The 24,934-nt window shown below is 48.4% G+C and overlaps 1 protein-coding gene across 1 annotated transcript in view; it reads right to left on the minus strand.

Moving 5' to 3' along the window:
• The window catches only part of erap1b (endoplasmic reticulum aminopeptidase 1b), a 135,835-nt gene that overhangs the window by 60,794 nt on the left and 50,107 nt on the right, over window positions 1-24,934 (minus strand). The window contains exons 9-11 of the mRNA XM_072516342.1: window positions 12,545-12,676; window positions 8,978-9,061; window positions 3,066-3,235 (exon numbers count right to left, since the gene is read on the minus strand). Of these exons, the coding sequence (XP_072372443.1) occupies window positions 3,066-3,235; window positions 8,978-9,061; window positions 12,545-12,676 (386 nt within the window). The remainder of the gene's footprint in view (window positions 1-3,065; window positions 3,236-8,977; window positions 9,062-12,544; window positions 12,677-24,934) is intronic.

Genomic DNA, 24,934 nt, shown 5'->3' on the forward strand with positions numbered 1-24,934 from the left:
TTCATTTGAAGCCTACTTGTGACAATAAGGGATTTTCATTTCTTTTCATTTCATGTTTATAAAGTAATGGTGGGAAATGAAACACTTCTCTGCTGTTGTATGCAGTATCAGTATCAAGCATCCCAGGTCAGCAGATATAGTTATAGAATGAGTCCAATTTATTCTGATCGCAAAAACCTATCCGGAGAAACATTCGTTCCTTCACAAATTTACACTGATCATGCTGCGGATTGTCACCTTCCAACCACATTCTGTGCTGTGGACCTATTAGGACTTCAGATTGCACAAACTGAATTCATTCAGAGGACACACCCGAACGCTTCCCGCCAGAATTGGAGAGGGACGCAGCTGGTAAAATCCCTGGAGAGACCTCCCCTGGGATTTCTGACGGCCGATACGCCTCGCGAGGTCTAACCAGACCTCACGAGATGTCGCAGTCTGGATACCTCCAGCGATCTAGATTCCGCCCAGCCTCACGCTATTAAGTGAGTTTAAGAACCAGTTAGCTGTGCTGACGCCGGGTCGAATGGCCTCCCGGCATCTAACAGTCTCGCCGGGGAGACACCAGGCTGCTTATAACCTGCGTTCTACCCACCACAGCCCCTGAAATTGCAAGTTTGATCCATTGCTGTAGAAAAAGGGGAACACCTAAGGAACATGGATCTCTGAAAGGGAGAAGATTTATCAAAGTTTGGGAAGTGTGAACTACACCATCCAGTCTCCTGTTAATATTAAACTAATATCTACGTACCTGTTGTTATTTTACAGCTTTATGTACATCTCCAAATTGGCAGTCAATCTGATTATAATGTGATATTTCCAAAAGGCCTTCGATAATGTGTAACACAAAAGGTTAATATGCAAGATATGGGCTTAAGAAATTGGTGTAACATGGATGGAGGATTGTAGACGGGAAACAAAGAGTCGGGTTGTACCGTGTAATAAATTGGCAGGGTTTACCTAGTCAAGTGCCACAAGGATCTGTGCTGGGGTCTCAGCTTTTTACAATCTATTCTTATCTATAAGAAGAAGTTGAATCCGGTGTCCAGAGTCCATTAATAGAATGTAAATGGGGCATTTTGATCCATTTGCAACCTCCTTTAGTCCGGGGCTCGAACCTCGACGGCGCCACTAGCGGGAAATGGCCCCGACCCTGGATTCTCCGCCGCATCGGGAACTCCACTACCGCCGGTGGACGGCATGTTCTCAATGGAGAAGAAGACTGCTAGTTTGTTAATGCTTCATTATATCACAAGCATCAGTTTGAGATTGGTACTGATTTAGAGTCAGACTGCTGGCTCCATGTCGTTCTCTGAAATGGAGGAATGCACCTCCATGAATGCCTCTTTGTGCATTTCAACAGAATTCCACTCACCAATAATCAAATGGCAACTACATTTCAACGTTAAACTTCTTGTGGGAAGTCATCTCACTGCCGACATTAAGATTAAAAATGAAATTTCATATATTCCTAAGCAACTAAGAAACGAAAAAAGTTCCCACCATAACATTGATATGGTATTTATCATGAAGCCAGAACAGTGCAGACTAGTTACAGAATATGACCATATGACATATTCCTAAATTTGATTCAGGAAAATTCATATCTGAATTGTACTAAACAGCTTTTATGATGAAAGGCAAAAGTGCCTTCATGGCAATGCAAAATGCCTGGTAAAAGAAACCTCCTTACCGTGACCAATCCCTATCAAGGCTTGCTTACACATGCAAAATGGTCAATTGGATGTGGCTATGGAGCCTAGAGGGGTCATTGTGCACCTGATGAGCATCTTCAGGAGCTGGGGCACAGGTAAAGGGATTAAAATACCCAAACCCTAATAAGAGCATTAGATTGAAAACTTCACATATTGTAACGGCGTTAACAAAATATCTTGGGATGTGTAGGGTATTGATTTGACATTTTTAATTAGTATTTAGGTATTTCATACTCTAAATGAAATGAGCAAATATTTCAAATGTTCATCACCATTTTCTGTTAATTGTGACAGGGCTAACAGAATGGGATTGTATGAGCTAGAATTTCTGAATCAGCACACGACTAAATCTCATCAGTGCCATGCCAATATTAGCTTTGATTTTTCTATTTGCGTTACTACTTCAACTTTCTTTACAGCAATAAAATTTTGCACATGCACACAATTTTGTAAATGGAATGGATATATTAGTCAAAGTAATATTCAGAAACAACTTCATAGCTAACTTGGGAGTTAATTTTGACAATGTTGCATCTCTTAAAATAGCACACAGAAGAAAGTTATATAAACACAAGAACCATCATCTACTAAGGTTTAATTTATCATGCGCTCCCACCAATCTCAAAAAAAAGTTCTACTTCCCGCATCAATTCTTGTGGCTTATCTGAGAATGACTGCCAATTTACAATTAAACAATGGAGAATTTTGGCTGTGATTTCATGTACACTGGGAGGTAAGCTAAGATTGCTCATATTAGGCGGCACGGTAGCACAGTGGTTAGCACTATTGCTTCACAGCGCCAGGCTGCCGGGTTCGATTCCTGCTTGGGTCAATGTCTGTGTAGAATCTGCACATTCTCCCCGTGTCTGTGTAGGTTTCCTCCGGGTGCTCCGGTTTCCTCCCACAAGTCCCAAAAGATGTGCTGTTAGGTCATTTGGACATTCTGAATTCCCCCTCGCCGGAATGTGGCAACTAGGGGATTCTCACAGTAACTTCATTGCAGTGTTAATGTAAACCTCCTTATGACAATAATAAAGATCATTACAGATTATTATTATTCATTTTACATAGAAGGTTTTTTTTTAAAGTGGAAAGATAAAACTGAAAAAGGAAACCGTCAATACATCTGCCTGGATTTGATTCAAACACAAGGGCCAAGGTGAAACAGCAATGTGCTAAACCACATCACCATGAGGAATCTTTGTGCTATTGTTTACTATGGTTTTAACATTTGACAATCAAGTTCAGTTTTTGCTTCATAAATATCAAATCTGTCATCCAGACCCAAAGATGAAAAATCAATTGCAGTGCGAGGAGTGGGTAAATTTAAAAATTAATTAGAAATACTACCTTGCAGATTCAGAATTTGGATCTTGGAAATTAGAACCTTTTTGATAATGTTCCTGTTGCAATAGTACTTGTCTTCCTTTCACTGTAACAGTAACCAGTGGGAATCCCTTCTGAAGTGTCCAGGTGTTCATCATTGCTTTGACATCAAGTACATCTTCCATAAACCATTGCTACAAAATGAAGATAAGAACACAAATTGAAATGTTTTACACAATGCCAACTGTTTGTTACTAAAACTGTCATCTCCTTCTTCTTCGTTACTCCTGGTCATATAATAAATCTCACAATACATTATAAACTATACTGCCATCTTCCATTCTTCCTAGGTACTACAGATTAAATAGCTTCATACAATCCACTTAATTCAAATTATTTGATAACTCATTCTTTTGAACTAAATTCACACATTATAATATAATTTTTTTTTTTACTTCAAATTATTTGGAATCTGTAATTGTCCTTTTTCTGTGTCTTTGTTCAGTTTTCTTTATCCTTTACTGCTTTTTTCAACAAATTAATTTATACTTTCAATAAAGTGCTTTCACGCATTACTGACCTTTAGTTTTCTGCTTGCCCTGTCATTTTGACTTGATATACAGAATACCAGTCGTAAATGGCACACTACTTTGTGAATGGAATGAATGCATTTCTAGAAATAAAGTTGGTAATATCTTCATAATTAACTAGGGAATTATTTTGAGAGTATTGTCTGGTTAAAATTGGGTAGCAAAAGCGCAAAACCAACATGAAAATGAATCCTGAAGGGGGTGCTTCACTAGTTTCACTCAGTATTTATGCACTGATTTAATTTTTCTTTTGTATTTTATCGCAGCAATTTCATAATTCATACAACAAAATTTTGTTGCATATTTGAATAGTGCATATAGTGCCGTGGGGCAGACTGCGGCACAGTGGTCAGCACTGCTACCTCATGGCGTGAGGGATCTGTGTTCCATTCCAGCCTTGGATGACTGTGTGGAGTTTGAACATACTCCCATCTCTGTGCGGGTTTACTCTGGATACTCCGGTTTCATCCCACAGTCCAAACATGTGCAAGTTAGGTGGATTAGCCATGATCAATGCATGGGGTTTTAGGGATAGGGCAGGGGAGTGGGCATAGGTAGAATGCTCTTTTGAAGGGTCGGTGAAGACTCGATGGGCCGAATAGCCTTCTTCTGCACTATAGGGATTCTATGGAGTACATTGACTTCAATTTTGTTAGCACACTTACCAACTTCAGCTCTTTTGTCTCTGTTTGGACGAAAGGTGTAGTGAAGTCAGGAGCTTAGTGACTTTAGCAGAACCCAAACTGAACATCAGTGAACAGGTTATCGCTGTGGAAGTGGGACTTGATAGCACTTTTGATGAGTCCTTCTATTTCTTTGCTAATTATTATGTATAGATTGATGGCCAGTAACTGGCTGGATGGATTTGTTCTGCTTTTTATGGGTAGGACATGCCTGGGCCATTTTCCACATTTTTATTCTTTCATGGGGTATGGGCATTACTGGGAAGGACAGCATTTATCATTGTACTCTAATTTCCCTTGAGAAGGTGATGGTGAACCACCTTCTTGAACTTCTGCATCATTGTTGTAGCTGCACTGGAATAGCTTGGCTAGGGGTGCACCTAGTTTTGGTCTTCAGTAGTAGCTCATGTTAGCAGGGCCCATTGCCTTTGCACGGTCGTCAGCCATTTCTTGATATCACCTGGCTGAAGACTGACATCTGTGATGCTGGGGACCTCTTTCTGCTGGAGATGGTTGCAAATCCTTCAGCCTTGCCCTTTACATTGAGGTGCTGGGTACCCCCATCATTGAAGATGCGAATATCTGTGGAGCCTCCTCCTTTGCTTAGTTGTTTATTTTTCCACCACCATGTTTGTGCGAGTCCGAGGTTTGGGGGTGTGGGGGGAGGATTTGGACATGATTTGCAGATATAATGTCGAAGATTTTGGTAACAGTAGTGCCCAGTCCAGAGGTGGCAATATTTGGAGTGTCAGAGGATCCGGGAGTGCAGGTGGGGAGAGAGGCTGATATGTTGGCCTTTGTCTCCCAGACAGCCCGGAAACGGATTCTGTTGTTTTGGCGGGGCTCGGAGCCGTCGAGTGCAGGAGTATGGATGATGAATCTGTGACAGGTAGATGGGTGAAGGCAAGGTCAAGGAAGTTTTTCCCTTTTGTTGATTCACAACTTGACTTATAGGTCCTTCAGGACTCAACCATCTCAGTCAGTAGTGGTGCCACTGAGCCACTCTTGGTGATGGGCATTGAAACCCCCACCCAATATGCATTCGGTGCCCTTGCCTACCCTCAGTGCTTCTTCCGAGTGGTGTTCAACATCGAAGAGTACTAATTCATCAGCTGAAGGAGGGTGGAGGTGGTAATCAGCAGGCGGTTTCTTTGCCTATAGTTGACCCAATGCCATAAGAATTTCTAGGGCGTCTCCCTCCTGACTGTATATCACTGTGATGTCATCCATGGTGTGTCAGAGATGGTGGTGGAGCTGTGCAGTATACTTCGGTGAGTATGCCTATGTCAGGCTGTTGCTTAACAAATCTGTGGAACAGCGCTCCCAATTTTGGCACAAATCCCCGATGTTTAGGAGATCTTACTATGGGAAGCAGGGTGTGCCAGTGTCATTTCCAGTGCCTAGGCCTGATGCCAGATGTTCTGTCCAGTTTTATTCAATTTCAACTTTATTGTCATGGCTTGGTACAACTTCTCGGCTTGCTAGACCATTTCAGAGGACATGGAATGTCCAGACGAGGTATGGGTGGCAAATTTCATTCTCCTAAAGGACATTTGTAAACCAAACGGGTTTTTATGACAATCTGATAGTTTTACATTCCTGGGGCGAAATTCTCCAGAAACGGCGCGATGTCCGCCGTCTGGCGCCCAAAATGGCGCAAATCAGACGGGCATCTTTGGGGGCCGAGCCCCAACATTGAGGGGCTAGGTCGGTGCCGGACGAATTTCCGCCCCGCCAGCTGGCGGAAAAGGCCTTTGGTGCCCCGCCAGCTGGCGTGGAAATGACATCTCTGGGCGGCGCATGCGCGGGAGCGTCAGCGGCCGCTGACAGCTTCCCATGCATGCGCAGTGGAGGGAGTCTCTTCTGCCTCCGCCATGGTGGAGACTGTGGCGGAGGCGGAAGGGAAAGAGTGCCCCCACGGCACAGGCCCGCCCGCGGATCGGTGGGCCCCGATCGCGGGCCAGGCCACCTTGGGGGCACCCCCCGGGGCCAGATCGCCCCGCGCCCCCCCCAGGACCCCGGAGCCCGCCCGCGCCGCCTTGTCCCGCCGGTAAGGTAGGTGGTTTAATTTACGCCGGCGGGACAGGCATTTTAGCTGCGGGACTTCGGCCCATCCGGGCCGGAGAATCAAGCGGGGGGGCCCGCCAACCGGCGCGGCGCGATTCCCACCCCCGCCGAATCTCTGGTGCCGGAGACTTCGGCAACCGGCGGGGGCGGGAATCGCGCCAGCCCCCGGCGATTCTCCAACCCGGCGGGGGGTCGGAGAATCTCGCCCCAGATTACTGAGATTGTTTTTTTTTAAAAACTCCAGATTAATTAATTAATCAAATTTAAATTTCACCGGATGCGTGTCAGGAATTTGAACATGCATCCCCTGAGCATTAGTCTGGGCCTCCGAATTACTTCACTCCACACCACTATCCCGTTTTGTAAAAATGTACTTTGGGTTTGGTTATCTGGGTGTCTGACATCGACAGAAACCCATCACCACCTTACCAAGATGCTGAGGAATTCTGGTTACCTGATACTAAGCACATGCTCTCTCTCCCCATAATGATGAACTCCTGATTCTGATTCAGCCACTCGAAATGGAAAACCATTGCATGGATAATAGGAGAGCATTGATTCACAATGGTGACACTGCCTAGGCAAAATATCCTGCCAACACCCAATGACAATGACCATTTAAGAATGATTCTGGAGGATCAACGGCACCTGCTGAATAGTTCCCCTTGTAAAGCACAGCCTCACAGAGATGAATAGGCAACAATATTGGGAGCAGAAATACTTTGAAAAAATTAAATATAAATTAGAATGATGAACAAAACAGTTTGATGGAAGAAGTAGACGCAACTGACTCAAAGCTCCACATTGGGGGTAATTAGTTTGGAGCTCTCTTGGGAGTACAGGAAAAATTGCTGTCTCCTCACCACAGTTAACTCACTGTGTCTATCAAATTGTACATGGAGGGTGCTGAGGGAAAGTGGGTGGAATGCTCTCAAAATATGCTAATAAACTGATTTTGACTTATTAGCAGGTTGTTTCTATATTAAGCATATTGAGGTGCCCCTGTTACAAAGCTTTAGCAAGCACCAAGCACATCAGGGTGTCCTGCATTAGCGAATGATAATTTATGAATTACAAATTTAGTTATCTTGGGCACGATTCTCCGACCCCCCGCCGGGTTGGAGAATCGCCAGGGGCTGGCGTGAATCTCGCCTCCGCCGTGTCCCGAATTCTTTGCCACCAGAGAATCGGCGGGGGCGGGAATCGCACCGTGCCGGTCGGCGGGCTCCCCCCGGCGATTCTCCGGCCCGCGATGTGCCGAAGTGCCCCCGCTGTCAACACTCGCCAGCCGGCGTGGATTGAACCACCTCCCTTACCGGCGGGAGCAGACGGCGCGGGCAGGCTCTGGGGTCCTGGGGGGGGGCGCGGGGCGATCTGTCCCCGGGGGTGCCCCCACGGTGGCCTGGCCCGCCATCGGGGCCCACCGATCGGCGGGCGGGCCAGTGCCGTAGGGGCACTCTTTTTCTTCCGCCTTCGCCATGGTCTTCACGATGGCGGAGGCGGAAGAGACCCCCTCCACTGCGCATGCGCGGGGTTGCCGTGAGCGGCCGCTGACGCTCCCGTGCATGCGTCGCCCAGCGAAGTCCTTTCGGCGCCGGCTGGCGTGGCACCAAAGGCCTTTCCCGCCAGCAGGGCAGAAATCACTCCGGCGCGAGCCTAGCCCCTCAAGGTGAGGGCTTGGCCCCTAAAGGTGCGGAGAATTCCACACCTTTGGGGCGGCCCGACGCCGGAGTGGTTCCCGCCACTCCGTTACGCCGGATTCCCCTGCCCCGCCGGGTAGGGGAGAATCCTGGCCCTGATCTTTCTGCAACACACTAAACTTTTCTCACAAATCTTACATGGTTATTATTTCCCTGAAGCAAGAGCACATCAAAGCTAGTGGTCATACTTAATCTATGGTTAAAAATTCAATGGTTAAAAGGGTAAAACTGTCTGGATTATTTATGGTGGTGGGTTGGCTTTTATTCAGAAAAGTTTCATAGAATTTAGACTTTACAGTGCAGAAGGAGGCCATTCGGTCCATTGAGTCTGCACCGGCTCTTGGAAAGAGCACCCTACCCAAGGTCCACACCTCCACCCTTCTCCCCATAACCCAGTAACCTCACCCAACACTAAGGGCAATTTTGGACACAAGGGCAATTTTGGACACTAAGGGTAATTTAGCATGGCCAATTCACCGAACCTGCACATCTTTGGATTGCAAAGCACCCAGAGGAAACCCAAGCACACACGGGGAGAATGTGCAGACTCCGCACAGACAGTGACCCAAGCCAGGAATCAAACCTGGGACCCTGGAGCTGTGAAGCAATTGTGCTAACCACAATGCTACCGTGCTGCATTATATACCAAGAAACCAGAGAGAACAAATTAATTTGAATGTGTAGAGGTACAAGAAATGTAGATTAATAAAGGTAATCAGAAAATATACAAACATTATTTAAATTATTATTTCTGAAAATTAAGTTTCAAATATATTTTACAGTCAAACATAAAAATCAAACTATTCAACAACCAATTATATTTCAAAACTTCAGCTTCTTAAAATCATCTGTAAATAACACCAACAATTTAGATTTTTTTAAAAATGTTATCTTACAGAACCTGGAGGCAGGTCTGACTTTCTTAAACAAAACTGTTGTTCACTTAGTCTGCTTCCATGCGTATCATCTGATGGACAAATCTAGAAAAAGAAAAGACGGGACTTACTTTTAGTCAGTTGTTTAAATATGAAATTATTTAAATTATCAGAAAATTAAATAACTGTAAATATAACATTGCCCTCTGTTTAAATCCTTGTAAAATGGCACAACGCTGCTGCCTGTACCCTAATTTGCATCAATTCCCCATTGTCCATAGATTCCCGTTGCTCACTGATCTGCATTGGTTCCTAGTCCGCCAGTGCCTCGTTTTAAAAATTCACATCCTTAGTTTTAAATCCCCCTTCACGGCCTTGTCCTTCCCTATCTCCGTCACCTCCTTCAGCCCTACAATCCTCTGAGAACCCTATGTCCCATCAACTTTGGCATCTTATGTATCACCCACTTACTTTGTTTACATCATTGGTAGCTATGCCTTTACCCTTCTAGGCCCTAATTCCTGGTATTCCCTCCCTATATATCTCTGCATTTCCCTCCCCTTGTCCTCCTTTTAAGATATTGTTTAAAAACATAGCGTCATGACTAAGGTTTTAGTCACCTGCCTAATATCTCCTTCGTCTACAGATCAAGTACAGTCTCTCTCCTGTGGACTCTATTCCATTTCATAACCTTTTTTAAAAATATATATTTATTAAAGTTTTTTAACACAATTTTTCTCCCTTACAAACAATAACCCGCCCCCCCCCCCCGTAACAAAAACAAAACGAGACATCGCGCAGAGCAAGATATATACATGGCAAAATGATATATTTACACAGCTTTGTACACTGGCCCTCACCCGTACGTGCCAGTTTCCCCAACCCTTCATGTTATCTCTTGCTCATCCACCCTCCCAGGCAGTCCCCCTTTCCCCCCCTCCCAGGACGTCCCCTCCACCCCCCCCCCCCCCCCCCCCCAAGGCTGACCGACCTTCCTCCAACGCTCCGCGAGATCGTCTAGGACCGGTTGCCACTGCGTGTAGAACCCCTGCGCAGACCCTCTCAAGGGAGCAACGGGAATTCCCTCACCTGTCGCCTCACAAAAGCCCTCACCTGCGTATATTGAAAGGCATTTCCCGGGGGTAACTCGAACTTCTCCTCCAGTGCCCCTAGGCTCGCAAACGTCCCGTTGATGAACAGGTCCCCCATTCTTCCAATCCCCGCCCGATGCCAGCTCTGGAACCCCCCGTCCATCTTCCCCGGGACAAACCGGTGGTTACCCCTGATCGGGAACCACACCGATGCTCCCATTGCACCCCGGTGCCGTCTCCTCTGGCCCCAGATCCTTAGCATTGCCGCCGCCTCCATTTCATAACCTGAGGAGTAGTTTTGCAAAAGTACTTGCTGAAGGCCAACCAAACAAAAGTCCAAATAACTCATTTGTGCAACTTTGACACTTCCCTCCCTATAGTTATTGATCCAGTCAATCATTGGATATTTAACTAGCTCTATGTTTTTTTTTAAACTAACATGGCCTTAATTGCTTTTATTTAACAACTGTTCCAATAATCCCCTGTTTCGGGAAGAATGTTTCTTCCAAACTCTAGCCTCACACATAGCTAATTTTAAGCCTCTGTCCATACTCCCACCCTTTCTGAATTAATTTAGCTGAGATAAAGTGAACCCTATTTTGGGTATTTAAAGGGCTTTCAGTTACAGTGCAGTATTGAGTTGGAGTGGGGGTGCCTCTTGCCAGACCCCTGGTGCCAATCGGAAGCCCCATCCCCACAGCTCTGTCTCCCCAAGTCCACCCTTCCCCCTGTCCTATCCAAAATGCCCCACCACACCGTGCCCGCTCCACACACACCTCACTGGGGCATGTCAGCCTGGCTCCAGCGAGATTCTCGACATACCTGAAAGTCCAGGTACATCGCTGAATGCCACCCTCTTGGCCTACCTGCAGTAGTGACAATGACCACTGCTCCTCATGGCACTGCCGCTGTGCGGAGCTGCTGGCCTCCGATTGGCTGGGAGCACTATGAGATTGGACCTCCTCCTGGAGATGTATAGAGTCCCCCCTCATACTAACTAAAGGACTGGCACCCAAAACATAAAGCAGGACGAGTTGCCTAAGCGGAGGTGGGCTCACCACTGACATTTGTGCGAGGAAGCAAGGAGCCAGTTTTGGCAATTTGAAAATCAAAGCTTAAACCTTGAAACTAAGCTGCACGTTGAGCACTGGCCTCTCCCACCACCCTGTAACTCAGAGCGGCAGCAGGATGAGACCCTTATCTGGGCATTAATACCCACTTAAGGGCCTCAATTGAGTCACAGACAGGCAGCCATCCTGATGCCCCCCGCACCACTCGGAAAATCGGGATGGAGATGTGAGTGTGCATGGCGAGCATGCCTTCGATGATCCAGCTCCCTAACTTACACTTTCCCACCTGTGGGTGGCCCATAAAATTCAGCACTTTGATTCAGGTGATTGTTACAGATCATTTAACGGGAAGTCAGTTTAGTTAAAATGATTCAATTTCAAGCTGTTTTCCTGGGGTAATTTGCGGTGCAGTGGATTAGCATGTAGCCATTCTATCTCCAGGATCCAAGTTTCAAATTGCCAAGACTGAGCTCATGTACCAAGACTGATCAAATTAAATTTTTCTGACTGGGTCATATGAACTTGAAAAGTTTCTGTCTCTCTCTCCACAGATGCTGCCAGACCTGCTGAGTTTTTCCAGCATTTTCTATTTTTATTTCACATTTTCTTTGTTTCTTTCTCTCCAGTAGTTAAGGTTTTGTGTAAAATAAGCCTGCCGCAGAGCACAAAACATTATTCATGACAAACAGACCAATTATCTCCCTCAAAGATGTCTCATTAAAACTAATAAAGGAAATAGAAATGTTCCCACTGATCAATGGGTGCTCTAACACAAGATTATCTCTTCTGAAATTGAAATCAAATTGTATTTTTTCAATAAGAAATTTTACTCTGTTTCTACAAGGGTACTTAATGCTATTTTCTACCGGCAACTTGATTTTCCTTTAATCTATCTTGGAATCTCGGATAAATACAAAAGTAAATTTAATTTAGATCAACTTGCTTATGGATTGCCGGCACTTCAGATTTTCAGCTGTAACCTTTCCATCCAGAAGATACCCAAACAGAGAATCTAACTGTTTCCCCACAGAACAAAAAAAATCAGAGGTCAAGACATGTCAGTGCCATGCAGCTAACAACATTGGCACGACCACCGAGTAACAGGGACTAGTGTAGAAATAAAGTAAAGCACATCAAAAATGGCTAATAATTTATGAAGTAATTAATAGAGACTGTTCAAAAATGTATCACAATATATGTGGTGATTTACACCAGTTTATCTCTCAATTACTATTAATCCATCCATGACTATTTAGCATCCTTGACCAAAGAGATGTGGCATATAGGAACGATCGTGATTACCCTCAATCATTTTGCTCAAGAGTGTGCAAAGAGGGACAACAGCATAAAAGAGTTGATATGAATAATCACTCTACAAAGACTGTACTAATAAAAATGATTTTACATATTAGAACACTTGAGCTTACATTAGTCAGACTGTCCCACAGATCCTCGTTTTTTGCACTTCCATAACTATGGTGTCGTAGGTAGTTAATAATGCCAGCTTTAAAAACATCTTCTGTCAGGTAGTCCATCAACATGTTCAGAATGCAAGCTCCCTGCAATTTAGATCAGTCAAACATTATATCCTTAAATCTTTTACATTACAATATTGCTGCATTGCTAAATACAGTGCAGGGGCTATTCAATTAATCTTACACTCTGCATTTCTTGCAGCATATTTATGTCAAGTTATGGCATTAACAGTGTCATCAAGTCCCATCAATTACTGATCCTCATGCAAATCCCCCAGTTTAATTATTCTATCACAAATCAATTCTTTGCAAATAAGCCAAAATATTTACTTCAAAAAATGCTGTGAAAATGTTATCAGGTTCACAATTGTTTTTCATTAGACAGATAGAAACTACCACAGAATTAACCAAGATTGTTATCCATATTGTATTTTTTCACAGAGGCCAACAATTTAAAGTTGATTTGTACATAATAATAGTAGGTCTCTATCTGGTTATGTTTATCATTCCCTGGTGAGCCTGAAAAGGTAAGAGGACAGAATATACTTGTCACATCCCCATTCAAAGAACATCTCCTTTATTCCAAATAACCCATGTCACAAGCTCACCACCAATTGCATTCACTCCCAATTTTGTTAATAATCTCCTGGGCAGAACTTTCAAATGCTTTCTGGAAGCACATATAGATAAAACCTGTACACACGCCCCTATCTACCTTACTAGTGACCTCCTCAACAAATGCAGTTAGGCATGGCTATACTTTTCAATCCATTCCTTTTGAACAGCTTCCCCACAATTGGTATTAAACTGACCAGTCTCTAGTTACCTGATTTCTCTTTACCTATCCCCAGCTTCTTAAACATAGCAGGGGATATTGTCAATGGGCTGGTAATGCTCTGGGGATCTGGATTTGAATTCTATCATTGCAGATGGCGGTATTTGAATTCAATAAAATTCTGCAATTAAAAATCTAATGGTGACCATAGAAACCATTGTCAATTGTCGTAAAAACCCATCTGGTTCACTAATGCCCTTCCTGCCATCCTTACCTGGTCTGGCCTACATGTGTGACTCCAGATCCACAGCAATGTGGTTGACTCTTAACTGCCTCTGAAATGACCAAGCAAGCCACTATCGAACCACTACCAAAAAAATCACTAATAAGGAATGAAACCAGACGGTCCATCCGGCATCGACCTAGACACCAAAAATGGCAACAGAAAACTCAGCCCTATCACCCATGCAGAGCCCTCATTACTAACTTCTGGGTGCTTGAGCCAAAATTGGGAGAGCTGTCTCACGTACTAGTCAAGAATAAGCAAGACATAGTCACATCTACAAACTGACATCTACCAGGCAGTGTGATAAACTGCCCAGATATGTCCTGTACACAATACTGGAATCACTGGGAATCGGTGGGGGAAATCCTCCATTGGTTGGAGTAATACTGAGCTCAAAGGAAGATGGCTGTGGAGGTTGGAAGTCAATCATCTCTGTCCCAGGACATCACTGCAGTAGCTTCTCATGGTAGTGTAGCCACCTGGGTTGGCCACTTCCCGACTTAAAATGGAGGTCCGCAAAGACTACAGGGAAATTCAGCCAACACAGGCAAAAACTAGCAAGTGCAGAAATCCTGTGTATTAGAACTTGCAAAAGCCCAGACAGCACTGAAACTCACAGCCATCTGCATACTAATGAGTGATCCCCAGGAACAATCGAAACATTTAAGGGAATAAGGCCAAGCCAGACTCCTCGGCGCCAGCAGGAGCCAAGACAAAGGAAGGCCAACGGACACCTATGGACCGCCCAACGATCAGGGAACAACTCCAGTACTGGAGAAATCGACCCAAGTGATCGGAACGTAGTCCAATCACTTGGAACCAGATACAGGGTCCGCCCCGAACGGCGCAAAGCCCCTGGAGACTATAAAGTAGAGCCCCCAAGTTCAAATCGGTCTTCTTGGCAGGGTCACTCAGCAACTCGAATCAACCCTTGACAGTGAACTGCGTAGCTGCCGCAACAACTAAGTAAGTCTCCAGTCAACGCACGCTACGAGATAGGCGCTCCTAGCTACCAGTCCATACCAGCTTTTGAATCCTGCAGACTCAGGATTGAACGAAAGGCCATTTGTTCCCCTGACCTGGTGGGCCAGTTCCGAAGCTAAGGATAGGCCTTTTAGTGATAGAGATAGTCTAGTAAGTAGAGGTTTTTTTTAAGATATATTTTATTCAAGATTTTTTGGCCAAACATAACAGTATATAGTGTTTCCTTTATACATCAATAAAACAATATAAATAACAATGGCCAGTTTTAAACAAATAAATAAATAATATATGAACAAAATCAAAAACAAAACTAAATGGCAACTGCCTTGTCCACGATAAATACTCTCCGAAAATACAATCCAACAATCCAATATACAATTACATATACCAAATACCTATGCATATACAATAACATCCCTGAGAGTCCTTCTGTTTCCTCCCCCCCCCCCCCCCCCCACCCCCTGCCCCGGGTTGCTGCTGCTGTCTTCTTCTTTTCCATTCCCTTTATCTTTCTGCGAGGTATTCGACGAACGGTTGCCACCGCCTGGTGAACCCTTGAGACGACCCCCTTAGAACGAACTTAATCCGTTCCAACTTTATAAACACTGCCATGTCATTTATCCAGGTCTCCACGCCCGGGGGCTTGGCTTCCTTCCACATTAACAATATCCTGCGCCGGGCTACTAGGGACGCAAAGGCCAAAACATCAGCCTCTTTCGCCTCCTGCACTCCCGGCTCTTCTGCAACCCCAAATATAGCCAGCTCCCAGCTTGGTTCGACCTGGACCCCCACCACCTTCGAAAGCACCTTTGCCACCCCCACCCAAAACCCCTGTAGTGCCGGGCATGACCAGAACATGTGGGTATGATTCGCTGGGCTTCTCGAGCATCTCGCACTCCTATCCTCTACTCCAAAAAATTTACTGAGCCGTGCTCCAGTCATATGCGCCCTGTGTAACACCTTAAATTGTATCAGGCTTAGCCTGGCACACGAGGACGATGAGTTTACCCTACTTAGGGCATCAGCCCACAGCCCTTCCTCAATCTCCTCCCCCAGCCCTTCTTCCCATTTCCCTTTCAGCTCATCTACCATGATCTCCCCCTCGTCCCTCATTTCCCTATATATGTCTGACACCTTACCATCCCCCACCCATGTCTCTGAGATCACTCTATCCTGCACCTCCTGCATCGGGAGCTGCGGGAATTCCGTCACCTGTTGCCTCGCAAAAGCCCTCAGTTGCATATACCGAAATGCATTCCCTTGGGGCAACCCATATTTTTCCGTCAGCGCTCCCAGACTCGCAAACGTCCCATCCAGGAACAGATCTCTCAATTGTGTTACCCCTACTCTTTGCCATGTTCCAAATCCCCCATCTATTCTCCCCGGAACAAACCTATGGTTATTTCTTATCGGGGACCGCACCGAGGCTCCCGTCTTTCCCCTATGCCGTCTCCACTGCCCCAAATTTTCAGTGTAGCCACCACCACCGGGCTTGTGGTGTATTTCTTCGGTGAGAACGGCAACGGCGCTGTCACCATAGCTTGTAGGCTAGTCCCCCAGCAGGACGCCCTCTCCAATCTCTTCCACGCCGCTCCCTCCTCTTCTCCCATCCACTTACACGCCATTGAGATATTGGCTGCCCAGTAGTACTCACTTAGGCTCGGTAGTGCCAGCCCCCCCCTATCCCTACTACGCTGCAAAAATCCCCTCCTCACTCTCGGGGTCTTCCCGGCCCACACAAAACTCATAATACTCTTCTCAATTCTTTTTAAAAAAGCCTTCGTGACCACCACTGGGAGGCACTGAAACACAAAAAGGAATCTCGGGAGGACCACCATTTTAACCGCCTGCACCCTCCCTGCCAGTGACAGGGACACCATGTCCCATCTCTTAAAGTCCTCCTCCATCTGCTCCATCAACCGCATTAGATTTAGCCTATGCAGTGTACCCCAATTCTTGGCTATCTGGATCCCCAAGTACCGAAAGTCCCTTGTTACCTTCCTCAACGGTAAGTCCTCTATTTCTCTGCTCTGCTCCCCTGGATGCACCACAAACAACTCACTTTTCCCCATGTTCAATTTATACCCTGAAAAAACTCCAAACTCCCCAAGTATCCGCATTATCTCTGGCATCCCCTCCGCCGGGTCCGCCACATATAACAACAAATCCTCCGCATACAGAGATACCCGGTGTTCTTCTCCACCCCTGAGTACTCCCCTCCACTTCCTGGAACCCCTCAATGCTATTGCCAGGGGCTCAATCGCCAGTGCAAACAATAATGGGGACAGAGGACACCCCTGCCTCGTCCCTCTATGGAGCCGAAAATATTCAGACCCCCGTCCATTCGTGACTACGCTCGCCATCGGGGCCCTATACAGCAGCTGTACCCATCTAATATACCCATCTCCAAAGCCGAATCTCCTCAGCACCTCCCACAAATAATCCCACTCCACTCTATCAAATGCTTTCTCGCCATCCATCGCCACCACTATCTCCGCTTCCCCCTCTGGTGGGGGCATCATCATTACCCCTAGCAGCCTCCGTATATTCGTATTCAGCCGTCTCCCCTTCACAAACCCAGTTTGGTCCTCATGGACCACCCCCGAGACACAATCCTCTATCCTCATTGCCATTACGTTGGCCAGAATCTTAGCGTCCACGTTCAGGAGGGAAATAGGCCTATAGGACCCGCATTGCAGCGGGTCTTTTTCCTTCTTTAGGAGGAGCGATATCGTTGCCTCTGACATAGTCGGGGGCAGCTGCCCCCTTTCCCTCGCCTCATTAAAGGTTCTCATCAGTAGCGGGGCAAGCAAGTCCACATATTTCCTATAAAATTCAACTAGGAATCCATCTGGTCCCGGGGCCTTCCCCACCTGCATGCTCCTAATTCCTTTCACTACTTCCTCCGTTTCAATCTGTGCTCCCAGTCCCACCCTCTCCTGCTCCTCCACCTTAGGAAATTCCAGCTGGTCCAGAAAATACATCATTCTCTCCTTCCCATCCGGGGGCTGAGCTTCATATAATCTTTCATAGAATGCCTTGAACACTCCATTCACTCTCTCCGCTCCCCACTCCATCTCTTCCTCCTCATCTCTCACTCCCCCATCTCCCTCGCTGCTCCCCTTTTCCTCAGTTGGTGGGCCAGCAACCTGCTCGCCTCCTCCCCATATTCGTACTGTACACCCTGTGCCTTCCTCCACTGTGCCTCTGCATTACCCGTAGTCAGCAAATCAAATTCTACATGTAGCCTTTGCCTTTCCCTGTATAGTCCCTCCTCCGGTGCCTCCGCATATTGCCTGTCCACCCTCAGAAGTTCTTTCAGCAACCGCTCCCGTTCCCTACCCTCCTACTTTCCTTTATGTGCCCTGATTGATATCAGCTCCCCTCTAACCACTGCCTTCAGCGCCTCCCAGACCACTCCCATCTGGACCTCCCCATTATCATTGAGTTCCAAGTACCTTTCAATACACCCCCTCACCCTTAAGCACACACCCTCGTCCGCCAATAGTCCCATGTCCATTCTCCAGGGTGGACGCTGTTCTTTTTCCTCCCCTATCTCCAAGTCCACCCAATGTGGAGCGTGATCCGAAATAGCTAAAGTCGTATACTCCGTCTCCGTCACCTTCGGGATCAGCGCCCTTCCCAAAACAAAAAAGTCTATCCGTGAATAAACTTTGTGGACATAGGAGAAAAACGAAAACTCCTTACTCCTAGGTCTACTAAATCTCCAGGGGTCTACTCCTCCCATCTGCTCCATAAAGTCCTTAAGCACCCTAGCTGCAGCCGGCCTCCTTCCGGTCCTGGACCTCGATCTGTCCAGCCCTGGTTCCAGCACCGTGTTAAAATCTCCACCCATTACCAGCTTCCCCGCCTCTAGGTCCGGGATACGTCCTAGCATGCGCCTCATAAAGTTGGCATCATCCCAGTTCGGGGCATATACGTTCACTAAGACCACCGCCTCCCCCTGTAATTTGCCACTCACCATCACGTATCTGCCCCAACTATCCGCCACTATGGTCTTTGCCTCAAACATTATCCGCTTCCCCACTAGTATAGCCATTCCCCTGTCTTTCACATCTAGCCCCGAATGAAACACCTGCCCCACCCATCCTTTGCGTAGTCTGACCTGGTCTATCAGTTTCAAATGCGTCTCCTGTAGCATAACCACATCTGCCTTAAGTTTCTTTAGGTGTGCGAGTACCCGTGCCCTCTTTATCGGCCCGTTCAGCCCTCTCACATTCCACGTGATCAGCCGGGTTGGGGGGCTCTTTACCCGCCCCCCCCCCCTTATCGACTAGCCATCCCCTTTTTTTAACCAGCTCCTCACCCGGTTCCCACGTAGCTGTGTCCCCCCCCCAGGTGGCGCCCCCCCGCCCCGCCCACCCCACCCCATACCAGCTCCCCCTTCTCCCCAGCAGCAGCAACCCAGTTAACCCCCACCCCCACCCAACCCCCCCCCCCCCCCGCTAGAACCCCCACTAGCGTAATTGCACCCCCCATGTTGCTCCCAGAAGTCAGCAAACTCTGGCCGACCTCGGCTTCCCCCGTGACCTCGGCTCGCCCTGTGCGACGCCCCCTCCTTCCTGCTTCCCTGTTCCCGCCATAATTATCATAGCGCGGGAACAAAGCCCGCGCTTCCCTTTTGGCCCCGCCCCCAATGGCCGACGACCCCAGCTCCTCCACCTCCCTCCCTCCCTCCCCCACAACAAGGGGAAGAGAGAAAAGTTACCGGGTCACAGGATTAACAACTTAAAAATCATCTCTCCTCTCCCCCCTTTTTTCCCCCCTCTTCGCCCCCCCATATTCGCCCCACCACTTTGTCTCAAATGTTCTTTTTTTATATAACCCACTTATTCCAATTTCTCTTCGACAATAAATGTCCACGCCTCATCCGCCGTTTCAAAGTATTGGTGTTTCCCTTGATGTGTGACCCACAGTCTTGCCGGCTGCAGCATTCCAAATTTGACCTTCCTTTTATGAAGCACCGCCTTGGCCCGATTGAAGCTCGCCCTCCTTCTCGCCACCTCCGCACTCCAGTCTTGGTATACGCGGATCACCGCGTTCTCCAACCTACTGCTCCGAGTTTTCTTTGCCCATCTGAGGACCATCTCTCTGTCCTTATATCGGAGAAATCTCACCACTATGGCTCGGGGAATTTCTCCAGCCCTCGGTCTTCGCGCCATAACTCGATAGGCTCTCTCCACCTCCAACGGACCCGTCGGGGCCTCCGATCCCATTAACGAGTGCAGCATCGTGCTCACATATGCCCCGACGCAGCCCCCTCTGCACCCTCGGGAAGACCAAGAATCCTTAAATTCTTCCTCCTCGCATTATTCTCCAGCACCTCCAGCCTTTCCACACACCTTTTATGGTGCGCCTCGTGCATCTCCGTCTTCACCACCAGGCCCTGTATATCGTCCTCGTTCTCGGCAGCCTTTGCCTTCACGACCCGAAGCTCCTGCTCCTGGGTCTTTTGCTCATCCTTTAGCCCTTCAATCGCCTGTAATATCGGGGCCAACAGCTCCTTCTTCATCTCCTTTTTAAGTTCTTCCACGCAGCGCTTCAAGAACTCGTGTTGTTCAGGGCCCCATATTAAACTGCCACCTTCCGACGCCATCTTGGTTTTTGCTTGCCTTCCTTGCCGCTGCTCTAAAGGATCCACCGCAATCCGGCCACTTTCCTCTCCTTTTTCCATCTGTGTCCAGGGGGGATTCCCTTCTGGTTTACCGCACAGTGCTTTTAGCCGTTAAAATTGCCGTTGGGGCTCTCATTAAGAGCCCAAAAGTCCGTTCCACCGGGAGCTGCCGAAACGTGCGACTTAGCTGGTCATCGCCGCACCCGGAAGTCGTAAGTAGAGTTTATGCATGAGTATTGATTTACTGTGTATAATAAATGTGTTTTGATTTGAATCTTACTAATTGGTGTGTTGAGTTCTTGATCAGTACTTGAACTTGAACCTCGTGACGGTATCATAACGATACCTGGCGACTCTAGAGCAAAGGTTATAGAAACAGAGCAAATTCAGTAAAGACCCAACGAGCAACAAATTAAGAGCCAACCAAAGTTAGCAACAGTAGTGTTCAAGGCTCAACCATCTTAAGCTGCTTCATCAATGATCTTCCATCCATCATAACGTCAGAAGTGGGGATGATTGCAGATGACTACACAATGTTTAGCACCATTCGCGACTCCTCAGATGCTGAAGCAGTCCATGTCCAAATGCAGCGAGATCTGGATAATGTCCAGGCTTGGGCTGACAAGTGGCAAGCAACACTCGTGTCACACAAATACCAGGCAATGGCCATCTCCAACAAAAGAGAATTTAACCGTGATGATAAATAGCATTACCATTGCTCAATTCTCCAATATCAGCATCCTGGGGAGGTTGCCGTTGAACAGAAACTGAACTGAACAAGCCATATAAATACTGCGGCTACAAGAGCAGGTCAAAGGCTAGGCAAGTAACTCACCTCCTGACCACCCTCCCAAAGCTTGTCGATCATCCACAAGGCACAAGTAGGAAGTGTGATTAAATGTTCTCCTTTCACCTGGATGAGTAGCTCCAACAATACTCAAAAAAGCTTAAAACCATCAAGGACAAAGCATCCAGCTTTGAATAGTTCTTTCTTAGAATATAAGAACTAGGAGCAGTATTCGTGGACTTCCATGACAGAAAAACTGGCGTCACACCTGGATCAATTTAGCGGCTTTTAAGGGGCTAGCACCAGAGCCACGTGGAACACAATCAATTCCAATGAGAAAAGATGTGGAATTCACCGGATTCGCAATTGACACTCAGGAAGCAGACAAGCTGCAGCCACATATACACACTGCATCCCCGCACACACACCATCTCAGTCAACAAGCTGGTAACAAGGAGAGCGGCACCCCATTTCACAGACGCCGAGTTGGAGATCCTGCTGCACACAGTGGAGGGGAGGCAGGCCACTATGTACCCCGGCTTGGGAAGGAGGCTGCCAGCCCCCGCCGTCCACCATGCTTGGGCACAGCTGGCAGAGGCAGTCAGCGCCACCAGCAACACCATCCAGACTGGCCTGCAGTGTCGTAGAAAACTGGACAACCTCCTCAGGGTGGCCAGGGTGAGTAGGCAGCACTATGCCCCTGGCCATCTGTTGTCCCACGGCCCCAGCCAGAACTACAGCTGGAGCCCCCCCACCCCTATGCCAACCAGTGATGAAGAGAGCAGCACGGACAGGAGCCATATTCCTGTGACCCAAGACACCCCGGAGCTAAAGCCCAGAGATGACAGTGATTTCCCGTCACAGCTGTCTCCAACACCCTCCACCATCCCAGAGACACTCACCTTGGTTGGGCACTTTAGAGAAGAGGCTCCTGGGACATTATCTGATACACGCCACACAGCTGATCCAGTGTAGTAGGTGGAGGTCGGAACACCCAAGGGGGCGGATGGTCGGAGGGTGGGTTGACCCCAGGGACTAGCTGCCGTCCTGACGTGTTTCGGACTTCTGGAATGGACGGTCCCATCGATTGCAGCCGCAGAGCCAGGGACTACATGAAGGGATGTCGGCGAGCCTCCAGTACCTGCAGACGTAGTTGGAGGGGTCCAACCAGGAGGTAGTGTCGACAATGCATGCCACCCAGGCCAACACCATATGGCTGGCGTCCGCGGTGGAGTCATTGGGGGCGGCAGTTTTGGCTATGGATCAGCATGTCCAAGGCCTGGGGCATTCTGTGCAGGCACTGGTTGTCGCCTGACAGACTGCCATGTGCCAGAGCCACATGGAAATTGCAGTGGCGTTTCTGAGCGTGGCCCAGTCACAGCAGGCCATGGCTGGGAATGTCGGCAGCATTGCCTAGGCGCTGGTCGACGTGGCGCAGAAACAGAGCGAGGTGGCCCAGTCCCAGAGGGAGATGGCGCAGTAACTGGCTAATGTGACACCGAGCCAGATGGTTGTTCACACAGTCAATGGGTGATATAGCGCAGTCCCAGACACCAATGGTCCACTCCCTGTGCTCCCTGGCCACGAGAATGCAAATCCTGGATGAGACAAGAGCAGGTCTCCTGTTCCTCTGGGATAGGTGATGCTGCTGCAGCTTCCTCATCCTTGAGCAGTGCCAGCTTGTGAAATGCAGGGCATCCCCCAGGGCTGCGGCAACTAGAAGGACATCCACCATTGCTAGTTGCATGCCAATATCCATTGTCTTCAAGGGGTGAAAGCGTGACATGTTACCATGGTGCGTGCCACCGTGCCCAACCAGCTCCAACGGGCTACATGGCGATCAGTTGGCACTCTGGGCTGTGCCCCCACATGCCCCCCCCATCCACGCACCCCTGGCCCAATTGGTGCATGGCACCATGTTGACTCTGGCACTGGCACCCGTCCCTGTTGGCAGGGGTACCGTCAGCTGGCGGTTATGCAGCTCCCGCCGAGCGCCCAACATAGTGGCTACAGTTGGGCGTTTCCCTCGGTGGCCGCAGTGAATGCAGCGGGACGGGAGGACAGGGGTGGGTGGGTGGGGAGGGGGTGTGAACTGGGCGCACTGCCATTTAAGATGGCAAGGGAGTGGTAGTGATTCCGGTACCTGGGGATTCAGGTAACGAATAAGTGGGCCATGATGCATAGGTGGAATTTGACGAGGAGATTAAGGAGGACCTTAAGGTGGGATGCGCTGCACATGACAATGGCAAGGAGGGTGCAGATGGTGACGGACACTTTCAAGATCCCGTTTGTGTTTCAGCCCCTCCCGATTTTCCCCTCAAGGCATTTATTCAAAGTTAATTTTACAATTTGTGTGGGCAGAGAAGGTGCTGAGGGTGAAGAGGGCTCTGTTACAAAAGCAGAGGCGGGAAGGGGTGCTCGTGCTCCCGAATTTGTTGCATTACTATTGGGCAGCGAATGTGGAGAAGGTGAGACGATGATGGGAGGGGGAGGAGGTGGACTGGGTCAGGTTAGAGGTGGAGTCTTGCAAGGGTACGTTGGATCCAGCTGAGGAGGCACTTTAAACCGGGTCACATATCAGTGATGAATCCACTGTGTGAGAATAATGGGTGGGATTCTCCCTGGCTGACGCCGAAATCGTGAAACGCGATTGAGCGGAGAATCAGTTCCGAAGGCCGATTTGGCGCCAAATTGCAATTCTGCGACACCTCGGCAGCGGCGTCATTGCATTCCAGAGCGCACATACAGTAAACGCCATTTGCATATCATTAGCGGCCTGACCCAGTAGTCTCTGGGGCTTCCCAAAATATCCGCCTCCAATGGGCTGAATTCCTGACAGCAAGGTTCACTTGTGCTTTTAAAAATCGTGAAACCGACGTTGTGGCTGATGAGGGAGAGAGAGGAAATAGGACACAGAGAGGTGAGACTGTGGGCTGTCGGGCCAGACACTGGCCGGGCTGTTGGCTGGTGTGGGTGGGGGTTGGCGGGGGGGGCCGGGCCGGAGAATCCCCGTGAACGGGCCACGCAGCCCTGACGCCAGCGCGCGATTCTCTGCAGAGCGGAGAATCGGTGCCATTGGCGCCGGCGTGATTGGCGCGGCGCCGGTCGTAGGCCGCTCCACGCGGCCAGCCGGCCAATTCTCTGGCCCGAATGGGCCGAGCGGCCATAAGAAAAGAGCCGAGTCCCGCCGGTGCCGTTCTACCCTGCTCTGGGCCGGCAGGGCCTCGGCGTGTAAGGGTCAGGTGGCGGCCTTTGGGGGGGGGGGTGTCTGACCCCGGGGGGGCCTCCAATGTGGCTGGGCCGGCCTCTGTGGCTGGAGACCTCTTTTCCAGCCCCTGTAGTCCTGCGCCATGTTGCGTCGGGGCCGGCGCATTGAAGTTGGCCACTGCGCATGCACACGTTGGCGCCGGCATCACTGCGCATGTCCTCGTTGGCGCCGGCGCAACTGCGCATGCACGGATCCCGCGGTGCACAGTTTGCACGGGATCGGCAGCTGGAGCGGCGCAAATCGCTCCAGCGCCATGCTGGCCCCCTATAGGGGCCAGAATTAGTCGTGGGTGCGGCCTGTTCACGCCGTCGTAAAACGCGACGGCGTTTACGACTGCGTGGACACTCTGCCGCGGGATTGGAGAATCCCGCCCATGCTGTAGGTCATTTGGACATTCTGAATTCTCCCTCAGTATACCCGAACAGGTGCCGGAATGTGGCGACTAGGGGATTTTCACAGTAACTTCATTGCAGTGTTAATGCAAGCCTACTTGTGACAATAAAGATTATTATAAAGAATTCTATCATACTATGGTCATCAATCCCTGGAGGATTCTTAACTATGAGGTCATCAATTAACCCCTCCTCATTGCACAATACTAAATCCA

This window comes from Scyliorhinus torazame, chromosome 9, assembly GCF_047496885.1.
Source record: "Scyliorhinus torazame isolate Kashiwa2021f chromosome 9, sScyTor2.1, whole genome shotgun sequence".
In the NCBI taxonomy this organism is placed as follows: domain Eukaryota; kingdom Metazoa; phylum Chordata; class Chondrichthyes; order Carcharhiniformes; family Scyliorhinidae; genus Scyliorhinus; species Scyliorhinus torazame.